Below are 12,434 nucleotides of genomic sequence, written 5' to 3' on the forward strand. Positions count from 1 at the left end.
GCTTCATAAAACCATTTAAATTCAGCTTCTTTGGCATTAGTGGTTGGGGCATAGACTTGGATTACTGTGATACTGAATGGTTTGCCTTGGAGAAGAACAGAGATCAGTATGTCATTTTTGAGATTGCACCCAAGTACTGCATTTCGGACTCTCTTGCTGACTATGAGGGTTACACCATTTCTTCTAAGGGATTCTTGCCCACAGTAGTAGACATAATGGTCTTCTGAATTAAATTCTCCCATTCTAGTCCATTTTATTTCACTGATTCCTAAAATGTCGACATTCACTCTCGCCACCTTCTGTTTGATCACTTCCAATTTACCTTGATTCATGGACCTAACATTCCAGGTTCTTATGCAATACTGTTCTTTACAGCATCATACTTTACTTTCACCACCAGACACATCCACAACTGGGCACTGTTTCCACTTTGGCTCAGCCTCTTCATTCCTTCTGGAGTTATTTCTCTGCTCTTCTCCAGCAGTATATTGGGCACCTACCAACTTGAGGTGTTCATCTTCCAGTGTCATATGCTTTTGCTTTTCCATTCTGTTCATGAGGTTCTGTGACATAAATCATAGCAATGTTTTCTTAGATCAGTCTCCCAAGGCAATAGAAATAAAAGCAAAAATATACAAATGGAACTTGGTCAAACTTGCAAGCTTCTGCACAGCAAAGAAAACCATAAACAAAATGAAAAGAAAACCTACAGAATGGTTGAAAATATTTGCAGACAAAGCAACAAACAAGGGCTTAATTTCTAAAACAGACAAAAGCTCAAACAACACAATAACAAAAAACAAATAATACAAAATGGGCAGAAGACAAAAATAGATATTTCTCCAAGAATAATTTTTTAGTATACCAGAAACTAATACGACGTTGTAAATCAACTATACCTCAAATAAAAATATGAAGAAACGGATGTCACTACCAAATTTACAGAATTAAAAACAATGCAGGAAACTAGAAACAATGCAACAATAAATATGGAAACAGTATGACAACAAATTAAGTAGTCTAGGTGAAATATTAGGTCTTCCCTGTAGCTCAATCGGTAAAGAGTTTGCCCGCAATACAGGAGACCAGGGTTCGATCCCTGGGTCAGGAAGATCCTCTGGAGAGGGGGATGGCAATCCACCCCAGTGTTCTTGCCTGGAAAATCCCATGGACAGAGGAGACTGACAGGCTACAGTCTGTGGGGTTGCAAAGATTCAGACATGACTGAGCAACTACCACTTACAGGTGAAATGCAAACATTCCTCTAACTTAATTAGTAATCAAAATCATTCCTCAAAGAACAGTCCAGAACCAGCTGGCTTCACTGATGAATTCACCAAATATTTCACGAATTAACACTAATCCTTACAAATTCTTCCAAAAAAATAGAAGAGGAGGGAAACTTCCCAACCCATTCAGTGAAGTGTGTGTTATTGTGATTCCCAAACCAGACAAGACATCACAAGAAAACCACTACTTGTATCTCTAATGAATATACATGCAAATATCCTCAACAAAAAACTAGCAAACTGAAGTCAGCAACATTTAAATGAGTTTCCAAAAAAGGAAACAAATAACAAGCACTGGAGAGAATATGCATAAAAAGGAACCTCCTACATTGTCAGAGGGAAGGTAAATTGTAACACCCACTATGTCAAACAGTATGAGGATTTCTCAAAACATTAAAAATAGGACTACAATATGATCCAGCTATTCTGCATTTGAGTATTTACCTGAAGAATATGAAAACATTAATTCAAATAGGTATATTCATACCTATGGTCACCGCAACATTATTTACAATAACCAAGATATGGAACAATCTAAGTGTTCAATGATGGAGGAATGGATAAAGAATATGTAGTATATACATACAATGGAACTCTTCTCAGCCATAAAAATGTGTGTGAAAGCTTGCCTTTTGAGAAAATATGGAAGGAAATTGAGGGTATTATGCTAAATGAAATAAATTAGAGAAGTACCATTTTATTTGTATGTGGCATATTAAATAAATAAACCAAACAAAAACACAAAAACAGAGAACAGAATTGTGTTACCGTAGAGGAAGGGAGGTGAAGGAAGGGTGAGATAGGTACAAGGGTCAACTGTGTGTTGACAGATGAAAACAATTTTTGGTGGTGAGAACTCTGTAGAGTATATAGAAGTCAAAATATAATTTGTACACATGAAGCTTATATAAATTTGATTGTAACAACTTTTGCCAGGCTTTATGAAGGAGAGATTCTTGAAGGTCCTTATTCTGGTATTCTGGAAGTTCCTCTCCTAATTATTAAACTTCTGACTGAAATTTATCCTCATTGCAGTATTATTCAGAGAAAATTTTATATTTTAGGGTTTTTGTGTCAAACGAAGGACTAATATTAGGTTTTAAGTGGTGACGTAATCTCAGTATAACAAGTGGTGTGTATTGAGTGTGTTTGCATGTGTATGTTAGTGAGAATATCCCTATAATCACACGATACTACTAAGTATATAAGAGAAAGTTGCCATATTCCTGGTCTATTATTTTAAACTTTGTTCATTTTAATTAAATAAATGTTTACTGATTCTCTATAATGTTTCAATAGGTAAGCTATGTCCCAAGGATACAGAGATACCCTTCCCTAAATAAACTTATAATATTCCTCAATTTTTTTTTCTTGCTATAAAGAGACAGGCCAGTAGACCTGGAGAAGATACTGGTTTCAGAAGAAACCAGATTTTGGCCAGAATCTGCCAAACACCAACAGTGCTACTTTTATCAAATGTTTACTCTGAGCCCAGGGCTGCTAAATGTTTTGAATACATTTTCTTAGACATTCTTCACAAAAACCTTATGAAGTAGGTAATCTGAATTTTCAAATGAGTAACTGAGGCTCTCAGAGATTAGACCTAGCTGGTGATTTGTCACACTGTCCCATGAAAACAAGTCTGACTTTAGAAGGTGCTTCTTACGTAGAACCAGATCCTGCCACTTGCCTGAGGAGAGCCCTCAGCAGTCTCTCCAAGTTTGCACTGAGCTGTAAGACTATGGGAAATTTTTACTTTCTTAACGCTTTTCTCTATGGTGACCAGTATTATTTTTAGAATTAGACAAAAAAAAAAAAAAATACCACTTAAAGTAGCACGCTGTTATGCTTAGCCTCTTCAGGTGAAGATGAAAAACTGTATTAAGAACTATATTAAGAAGCATAACATATATCTCTTCAAAGATTACAAAGTAGAATGATACTATTTAACAGTTATACCTCAAAATTATCTTGGTAGAAATCTACTGAGGTTTCCAGATTATGAAAGAATCTGGAGCTCAGAACATCACAATCTTAGGGAATTGGTACATGAATCCCTTCGTTATGTTTTGGAATGTGAACCCTGGGCTTATGTTTATAGAAAATAAAATGGTTAACCATGCTTTTATTTTTTAATAACTAAATTATATGCTTGTCAAAGATCTTTCATACTAAGGTTTTAGGCACTGTAAAAACACATGAATAGTCAGCTTGTACCACAAAGAGAATATCAGGGGTTTTGTAGAGGCCCATTTATTCACAATACATAAATCAGCTTATATGGATAGAAGTTACATTTAACAGGATGCTGTCTGTTCTATTTCTGCTTCAGGCAGTGAAATCAGGAAAAAAAAAATGCAGCACTATGAATTTGTTAAATCACTAATCCCAATCACTTTCATTTTATAGAGGTATCTGGGAAGATACATGCTGCTTCACATAATAAGCTGTGGTCAAAGAAAAGAAAATGCAACCTCAAGCTTCCAGAGAACTGAACATTGTATTTACACTCAAAATCATGTTACTGTCATGGAGCAGTTACCTGGTATAGGTTAAGACAAAATATGCTTTATTAAGGTAGTTTTATCAATCTTTTACTATTAATCAGGAAGTTGATACACAACTCTTTTAGTTGCTCAGAGCTAAATGGACCAATAATAATACATGTCTGTGAATAGAGCAGGTCAAATATTACACATTTTACATTCTTCAGAAACAACAGAAATATTTTATTTTTAAATACTTTAAATTCAAATATGTTCAATGAATAAAAGATAATAATGGGTAACATTTCTTGAGCATATATGTTCCAGGGAACAGAACTAGTGTTTTTCATATGCCTTAATAATTAACCTACAAAGTAGGTATCATTATTATACCCATTTTGCAGATGAGAATACTGACACGACTAGCAAATGTGAAGCTAAGATTCTCACTTTAGCAGTTTAGAGCATGTCTACCTTGCCACAGGACTATGCTTAAGGTTTCTGCATTTCACTCTTTCAACAGTGCAAAGGCAGTGGCAATGCACACTCTCTACATTATTCTACCCCCTCATCATTTTCAGCAACTCATGAATCCCTTTCATCAGTCTACCCAGTAAACGGAAAGGGTGCTTTACCTTACCAATGTATGATCGCCATCTAGTGGTAAAAACTTAATCATGATTAGTTATCCATGTCATTCCTATTAACAGTGTCTTTTTTTTTAATTTAATTTTATTTTATTTTTAAACTTTACAATATTGTATTGGTTTTGCCAAATATCGAAATGAATCCGCCACAGGTATACATGTGTCCCCCATCCTGAACCCTCCTCCCTCCTCCCTCCCCATACCATCCCTCTGGGTCGTCCCAGTGCACCAGCCCCAAGCATCCAGTATCGTGCATCGAACCTGGACTGGCGACTCGTTTCATATATGATATTATACGTATTTCAATGCCATTCTCCAAAATCATACAGTGTCTTGATAAATAAGTTGTACTAAGGAACTTACAAACTTAGATTGAAACAAAGCCAATTTCTACTGTAAACAATAGATGGCAATCATTTATTTGTATACAATGTTATTTTGAAATGCTATAGCCTTCGTAGTAAGAGTTTTAAATTGCCTTCATTTTGTATAGTCTGTATAATATTTGTATAGTGTTTATAGTTAAAAGTTTTCCATATGCCTTTTATTTCTTGAGTTATAAATATGGTATAAAATGTCAGTGTTTATTTTTAATAAAATAAAACCATTACCATTTTTAAAAAATGTGGCTAACCATTACCGTGTGAAAGAGATAAAAGTGAATGTGTTGGTCACTCAATTATGTTCAACTCTTTGAGACCCCATGACTGTAGCCCATCAGACTACTCTGTCCATGGAATTCTCCAGGCAAGAATACTGGAGTGGGTGGCCATTCCCTTCTCCAGGGATCTTCCCAACCCAGGAATCGAGACTGGGTCTCCTGCATTGCAGGCAGATTCTTTAACATCTGAGCCATCAGGGAAGCCCTTACAATGATTGAGAATATATATACCAACTGCACAAGTAACAAGGCTTGCATAGATACTGAAGACTTGGACCAAGAGGCCTTGCTCCTGTTTTGATTGTAGGTATTTTAGGTACCTTGCCTGTTTGGTTTTATGTTCCCCACTTTGCCCTATTACCTGTGAATACCATTCCTCATCTGACTCATCTAATGCCACGGTATCCCCCTGCCAAGTCTTCTTAGTTCCCAGCTGTTCCATAATTCATTCACCTTATCAATTCCAATACGTGGGGATGAACAATATTTGTAGACATATGTGTCTTAAGTATAGATGCTAGATTTTTATCCAACATAAAGCAACTTTCAATGTCTAACTATTAGTAATACTTATGAAAGTATGTCCTCATAGCTGAATCACTTATATATTCCACCCTTTTCAAGTATGAATCTTACTTGGTCATTGTACACTGATTTTTTTTTTTTAATATACAATTTCCTTTTCTGCATTCTCTTTAAAAGTTTTGCATCAATAACTGAAATGGGGGTATAATTGTGGTGGGATTGCTACACTTAATCAATTTAGAACTGTTTATGCTGTATTTGTAAAATTAGTAACACAATTCAATTTTTTCTTGTCTTCAGAAAAATCAGTGAACCTAAAAATTAACTGATTTCTTTTGTCTTTTTAAATAAAGGTTTTAAAACTTAGTCATAAAACTGAAGAAGATGGGAATGAAAAGCAGAACTTCTAGAACTCAAATTTGTTCCTTTGTTATTAATCTAGTCTGGGTTTCTGTTACATCTTGATTCAGTATTGGTGATCAGATCAGATCAGATCAGATCAGTCGTTCAGTCGTGTCCAACTCTTTGTGACCCCATGAATCGCAGCATGCCAGGCCTCCCTGTCCATCACCAACTCCCGGAGTTCACTCAGACTCACGTCCAGTGAGTCAGTGATGCCATCCAGCCATCTCATCCTCTGTCGTCCCCTTCTCCTCCTGCCCCCAATCCCTCCCAGCATCAGGGTCTTTTCCAATGAATCAACTCTTCGCATGAGGTGGCCAAAGTACTGGAGTTTCAGCTTTAGCATCATTCCTTCCAAAGAAATCCCAAGGCTCATCTCCTTCAGAATGGACTAGTTGGATCTCCTTGCAGTCCAAGGGACTCTCAAGACTCTTCTCCAACACCACAGTTCAAAAGCATCAATTCTTTGGCGCTCAGCCTTCTTCACAGTCCAACTCTCACATCCATACATGACCACAGGAAAAACCACAGCCTTGACTAGACGCTTATTTTCATAGAAATCTATTATTTTATCAAAATTCCAAGCATATATATATTTTTTGTTTCTGCATATGTGGTTTTAACTCTTTCCAAATTGCTAAGGTTTATATTTATGTTTCCTACATGTATTTTTCCAGCAATTTTTGAATTATCTACTTGCTTTATTATAGTGGCTTATTTTTTTTAGTTTTTTTTAAACCCTTTTTATTAATATAAATTTACTCTTTTTATTCTAACTCATTCATTTCTACTTTCCATTTATCCATTCTCTGCTTCTGTATATTTGTTGACCAGTTATTCCTTTTAATTTAAATAATTCACTTATTTTCTTCTTTTCATTTAAAGATAAAGCTTTTAAAGGGACAAGTTTTACTCTAAATGCATTTCTGGTTACATCTCATAAGTTTTACAGTATTGTATTTGGGATTGTTTTATCAGCTAGGTAATGATATCATAGTTCTTTGACCCAACATTCATTTATTTACTTTTTAACAATTCAGATTTTATTATATTTTAGTTATGGATTTGCTATTTTCTTTTATTATTCAATCTTGCTCACAAATTTTAGTTTGTACATTTGTTATTTTGAAGAATCTATTTATGTTCAATCTGTAGTTTAAGATTTATATATTTTTAAAAACTTAATGATTTCAAAAAATCTATAATCTCTCTTCATGTATAAAGTTTATGATGATGAAGTTCAATCAGTTCAGTTCAGTTCAGTCACTCAGTTGTGTCCGACTCTTTGTGACCCCATGAATTTCAGCATGCCAGGCCTCCCTGTCCATCACCAACTCCCGGAGTCTACTCAAACTCATGTCCATCGAGTCAGTGATGCCATCCAGCCATCTCATCCTCTGTCGTCCCCTTCTCCTCCTGCCCCCAATCCCTCCCAGCATCAGAGTCTTTTCCAATGAGTCAACTCTTTGCATGAGGTGGCTAAAGTACTGGAGTTTCAGCTTCAGCATCATTCCTTGCAAAGAAATCCCAGGGCTGATCTCCTTCAGAATGGACTGGTTGGATCTCCTTGTAGTCCAAGGGACTCTCAAGAGTCTTCTCAACACAACAGTTCAAAAGCATCAATTCTTCAGCGCTCAGCCTTCTTCACAGTCCAACTCTCACATCCATACATGACCACTGGAAAAACCATAGCCTTGACTAGACGAATCTTTGTTGGCAAAGTAATGTCTCTGCTTTTTAATATTCTATATAGGTTGGTCATAACTTTCCTTCCAAGGAGTAAGTGTCTTTTAATTTCATGGCTGCAGTCACCATCTGAAGTGATTTTGGAGCCCAGAAAAATAAAGTCCCTCACTGTTTCCCCATCTATTTGCCATGAAGTGATGGGACCGGATGCCATGATCTTCGTTTTCTGAATGTTGAGCTTTAAGCCAACTTTTTCACTCTCCACTTTCACTTTCATCAAGAGGCTTTTTAGTTCCTCTTCACTTTCTTCCATAAGGGTGGTGTCATCTGCGTATCTGAGGTTATTGATATTTCTCCTGGCAATCTTGATTCCAGCTTGTGCTTCTTCTAGTCCAGCGTTTCTCATGATGTACTCCCCATATAAGTTAAATAAATGAGGTGACAATATACAGCCTTGACGTACTCCTTTTCCTATTTGGAACCAGTCTGTTGTTCCATGTCCAGTTCTAACTGTTGCTTCCTGACCTGCATACAAATTTCTCAAGAGGCAGATCAGGTGGTCTGGTATTCCCATCTCTTTCAGAATTTCCCATAGTTTATTGTGAGCCACACAGTCAAAGGCTTTGGCATACTCAATAAAGCAGAAATAGATGCTTTTCTGGAACTCTCTTGTTTTTTCCATGATCCAGAGGTTGTTGGCAATTTGATCTCTGGTTCCTCTGCCTTTTCTAAAACCAGCTTGAATATCAAGAAGTTCACAGTTGACGCATTGCTGAAGCCTGGCTTGGAGAATTTTGAGCATTACTTTACTAGCGTGTGAGATGAGTGCAATTGTGTGGTAGTTTGAGCATTCTTTGGCATTGCCTTTCTTTGGGATTAGAATGAAAACTGACTTTTTCCAGTCCTGTGGCCACTGCTCAGTTTTCCAAATTTGCTGGCATATTGAGTGCAGCACTTTCATAGCATCATCTTTCAGGATTTGAAATAGCTCAACTGGAATTCCATCACCTCCACTAGCTTTCAATATATACTACTAAAGTTCAATATATACTACTAAATACACTTGCTGTTAATTTCTCTAATTCCACTGTAATTTTGTTTACTTGACAGATTAACAACTAATTTGCTTTGAAGTATTTGAGTCTGATGACTATAATTTTATCAAAATCTAGTATTTCTAAGAGCTTTATTTTATATATTTCAATATCATCCTATCTGATCCTCAAGTGATAATTAGTTACCCTCCCAGTTTATTTTTTTCTGTCACTCATCTTTCGCCTGATATTATCATGACCGTTGTATTTACTGTTTATGTATTGAAGATGTCCATTATGACAAGGAAAATAGGATGACTAAGACTGGTTCGAGTCACTCGGTGAATATCACACTCTCATATTAAGTAAGTTTGATCCGTAAAAGAAATCTGACAGACGTTACTGTGACAGGAGAGACAGTGGCGTCAATGTCATAGTAATCAGGAATACATCTAACTGGAAGTTGTAGAAAACACTCAACTGGGGACAACCACAATCAAAAATTACAAAGAAAATGTCCAGGTTTATTTTTCTGTGTGAAGAGCAGAGGAATTAGGCAGGCAACAGTGTATAATGTGTCTACTCTGGACCTCTTCCAAGGGAGTAACATCAAACTGATCACAAAAATGGGCTCTGAGGAAGACTATGACTGCATGTATTCATCAAAGATCCAACTACAGATTAGTATCACATTTGAATCAAATTTATTTTATATTTGATTCTTTGATTATAGATAAGTATATAAAGAGGAAAAGTATTATCTTTAACAAATTATTTTTTTACTGACTAAATTATCTAAGCAAAAATAAAAATCAAGTATCACAAATTTCAGAAAGCAGGAACTTCAACAGCTTTTAGACATAAATATTATATTCACATATATGCATATATTTATATATAATGTATGGTTTTCAGTGTTGATTTACATACATTAAGCATTGTAAAATGTCTAAGGCCTGAAATATAAACTTGAGAAATGGTCCCTACCCCAAAATAAAAAAAGAGCTTTTTTATTGTTTCTAATAAACATTCATTATTTTTGTCAATTCTGCAAATAGAACACTCGTTATTTATTATCTCTCACTTAAAACACATGTGGCTAAATGTATTTTCTCCCATTATTTTTGTCCCACATGCACTAGAAAAAAAGCTGCATTTTACTAAAATTCTACCAAAGAAAGTATTAACTGTAAACTCATACTATGAGTGAATAATGATATATTTCACCTCATTTTAACTTCAGTAATTGACTGGAAAAGTAGGAATATCTATTAAAAGGACCATGTGCTAGTCAAACACTAATAAGAAAATGTCAGAGTCACAGGTTGTCATGGTGACGGGATATTACGGAAATCTGATTAGTATGCCCAGCAGCTGTGTAAGTGATACACTACACTTCTAATTGGGCTGTCTTTGCTTGCAAGATGGGCTTTATGTTCCTGAGAGGTAAGAGATGGTGCAGATCTGTTTATCCAGATATCATATATGGAATGCATTATACGTTTAAAAAATTAAATCCAAACATCTAGAACTAAAGTTGTATTTTAAGAACACTTTCAAAATTTTTTTGAAAACTTAGTTTACTCTTCTCTTTAAGACACAAATTTTTGAATAATTTAGTTTACTCTTATTTTAATCTAATTTCACTGACTTTCATACTAAGGATAAGACAAAGATGCTTTTTTAAAAAAAAGTTCTGTGCAAACAAAAAATAAAGTTCTCCAAAGAACAAATTTTCCCAATGGTACCATTCAGAAGTTTCACTAAGAACTACCTGTCTCCAAGAATAATTAGACCAGAAACTGTTAGAAAGAGCCAGATGCAGGAGTGTTTAAAAATGTTAAGCATTATGATGATAAGAGAAGACCACTGGGATTAGGGATAAGAGTTGACCACAAGCAACAGTAGGCAGTCCTTCTTGCCACCAGAAAAATGTGTATGTGTGTTTCGTTCCTTCTGTGCCCTGGTTCTTTTGGTACAAAAATTAAGTGAATCTTGAAAATTATAGGGCTCCATGCCTTCAGTTCTGCTTGTTCCCTTTTACATCTTAAGTATCATTGAATTTTTAAAGGAGTTGATCACTGCCTCCTGATCCTTTTTGGTAGATATCTTAATTCTAAACAGAAAACATACAAGATTAACAGACGCAAAGTAAACACTGCTATGCATTATTGAAATTCATGTGCCTTGTCAGAGTTTATGAGGACAAAGAGCGTTTCTGAAGCTTGTCCTGGGAAGCTCATTACTCTTCTTAAATGCATCAGCATGTGGATTAAGTTTTACATGTACTAAATATCAAAAGCAATCAATCTAAAGTCGATATAAGGAAAGCCAAAGGAGCATTTATCTACACGTTTCAAAATTCAGTGGTAGAGGTGGGGTTGCAGAGAGGAAAGTGGCAGAATAAACTTCCAAGTTTCATTTATATAAGACGAGTTAAGTCCTAGAGATCTACCATATACCATAGAGTGCACAACTAACAATTCTTAAGGAATGCTGAAAAATTTGCTACAGAGGGCAGATCTCAGGTTGTGTGTGTATGTTCAGTAGCTCAGTTGTGTCCAACTCTTTGTGACTCTATGGACTGTGGGCAACCGAGTTGCTACTTCTTCCCCAGGGGATCTCCCCAACCTAGGGATCAAATCTGAGTCTCCAGAGTCTCCTGCATTGCAGGCAGATTCTTTACCACTGAGCCACTAGCATTTACAAATCTTAAGTGTTTTGAGGATAATGATGATGATGATGATAAGATAAAGTGGATGGGAGGAAACTTTTGGAGATGATAGGTATGTTTATGGTATAGACAGCAGTGATGATTTCAAGGAGGAATACTTATCTCCAAACTTATCAGTTGTATACATTAAATATATAGGTTTATTTATACTTCAATAAGTGGTTTAAGAAAAAAAAAAAAAAAAGACAGCAGAATGAAGACACAGAGTAAACAAGTGCATTCCTGGAGAGATGAGACTAGCTCTGAGAGCTGTGTGCACTGACCTGGGATGGAAGCAGCAGTTTGAAAGCCAGTCAGTGTGGCCCAAGCCTGTGAGAAGCACGTTGCCTTTGGGGAGCCCCACCATCTTCCAGACACGGTCCTCCCCACAGGAGACAAGGAGGTCTTTATGAGGGTGCATGATGATGCTACACAGGGAAAGAGAAGAAAAGGTTGTTAGGGGAAGGGAACAGTGAATGGCTTCATGTGGAGAATAAATGAAGTGGCCATAGTTATCCACTTCAGCCAGGCAGGACAGCTACAGAATGCTGGGTCAGAAGTCAGAAGAGCCAGGTTCAACCTCCTGGCTAGAGCCCTAACTTATACCTTCCTGAATGTCATCAACCTAATTAATTTCACAGGATCTCACATTCCTCATCTGAAAAATGGGATGGTTGATTTAGGTGAATGCTCATATCTAATTCTGGCTTGAAATAATAGTTCTGGTTTTTCATTCAGGGAGGAGAAGTTATGCCAATGAAAATTTGGTGTTCAGACATTTGAACCAGTAGCCACGCTTATTACAATATATAAAATCAAACTTCTTTTCAGACTGTAGTATATCTTAACTCAGATACTATCCAGGAATAGATCATAAATCATAACCACATTATCATAGTTCTGTAATAAATTCTATAAAAGAAACATTAACTCCATGAGCTCCTATCTATGAAAAGCAAAGGAGCTCAAATTCCACACTGATATGCCACTT

The 12,434-nt window shown here is 36.0% G+C and overlaps 1 protein-coding gene across 4 annotated transcripts in view; it reads right to left on the reverse strand.

Annotated features, from left to right (window-relative positions):
• Window positions 1-12,434, reverse strand: part of SPAG16 (sperm associated antigen 16) — a 1,071,375-nt gene that overhangs the window by 557,021 nt on the left and 501,920 nt on the right. For all 4 annotated transcript variants that reach the window (XM_086341619.1, XM_086341641.1, XM_086341630.1 and 1 more), the window contains one exon: window positions 11,728-11,871. In XM_086341619.1, coding sequence (XP_086197745.1) covers window positions 11,728-11,871 — 144 coding nt within the window. The remainder of the gene's footprint in view (window positions 1-11,727; window positions 11,872-12,434) is intronic.

Source organism: Bos grunniens, chromosome 2, assembly GCF_055505025.1.
Source record: "Bos grunniens cultivar Pamir isolate PY7600 chromosome 2, Bosgru_T2T1.0, whole genome shotgun sequence".
NCBI classification, from domain to species: domain Eukaryota; kingdom Metazoa; phylum Chordata; class Mammalia; order Artiodactyla; family Bovidae; genus Bos; species Bos grunniens.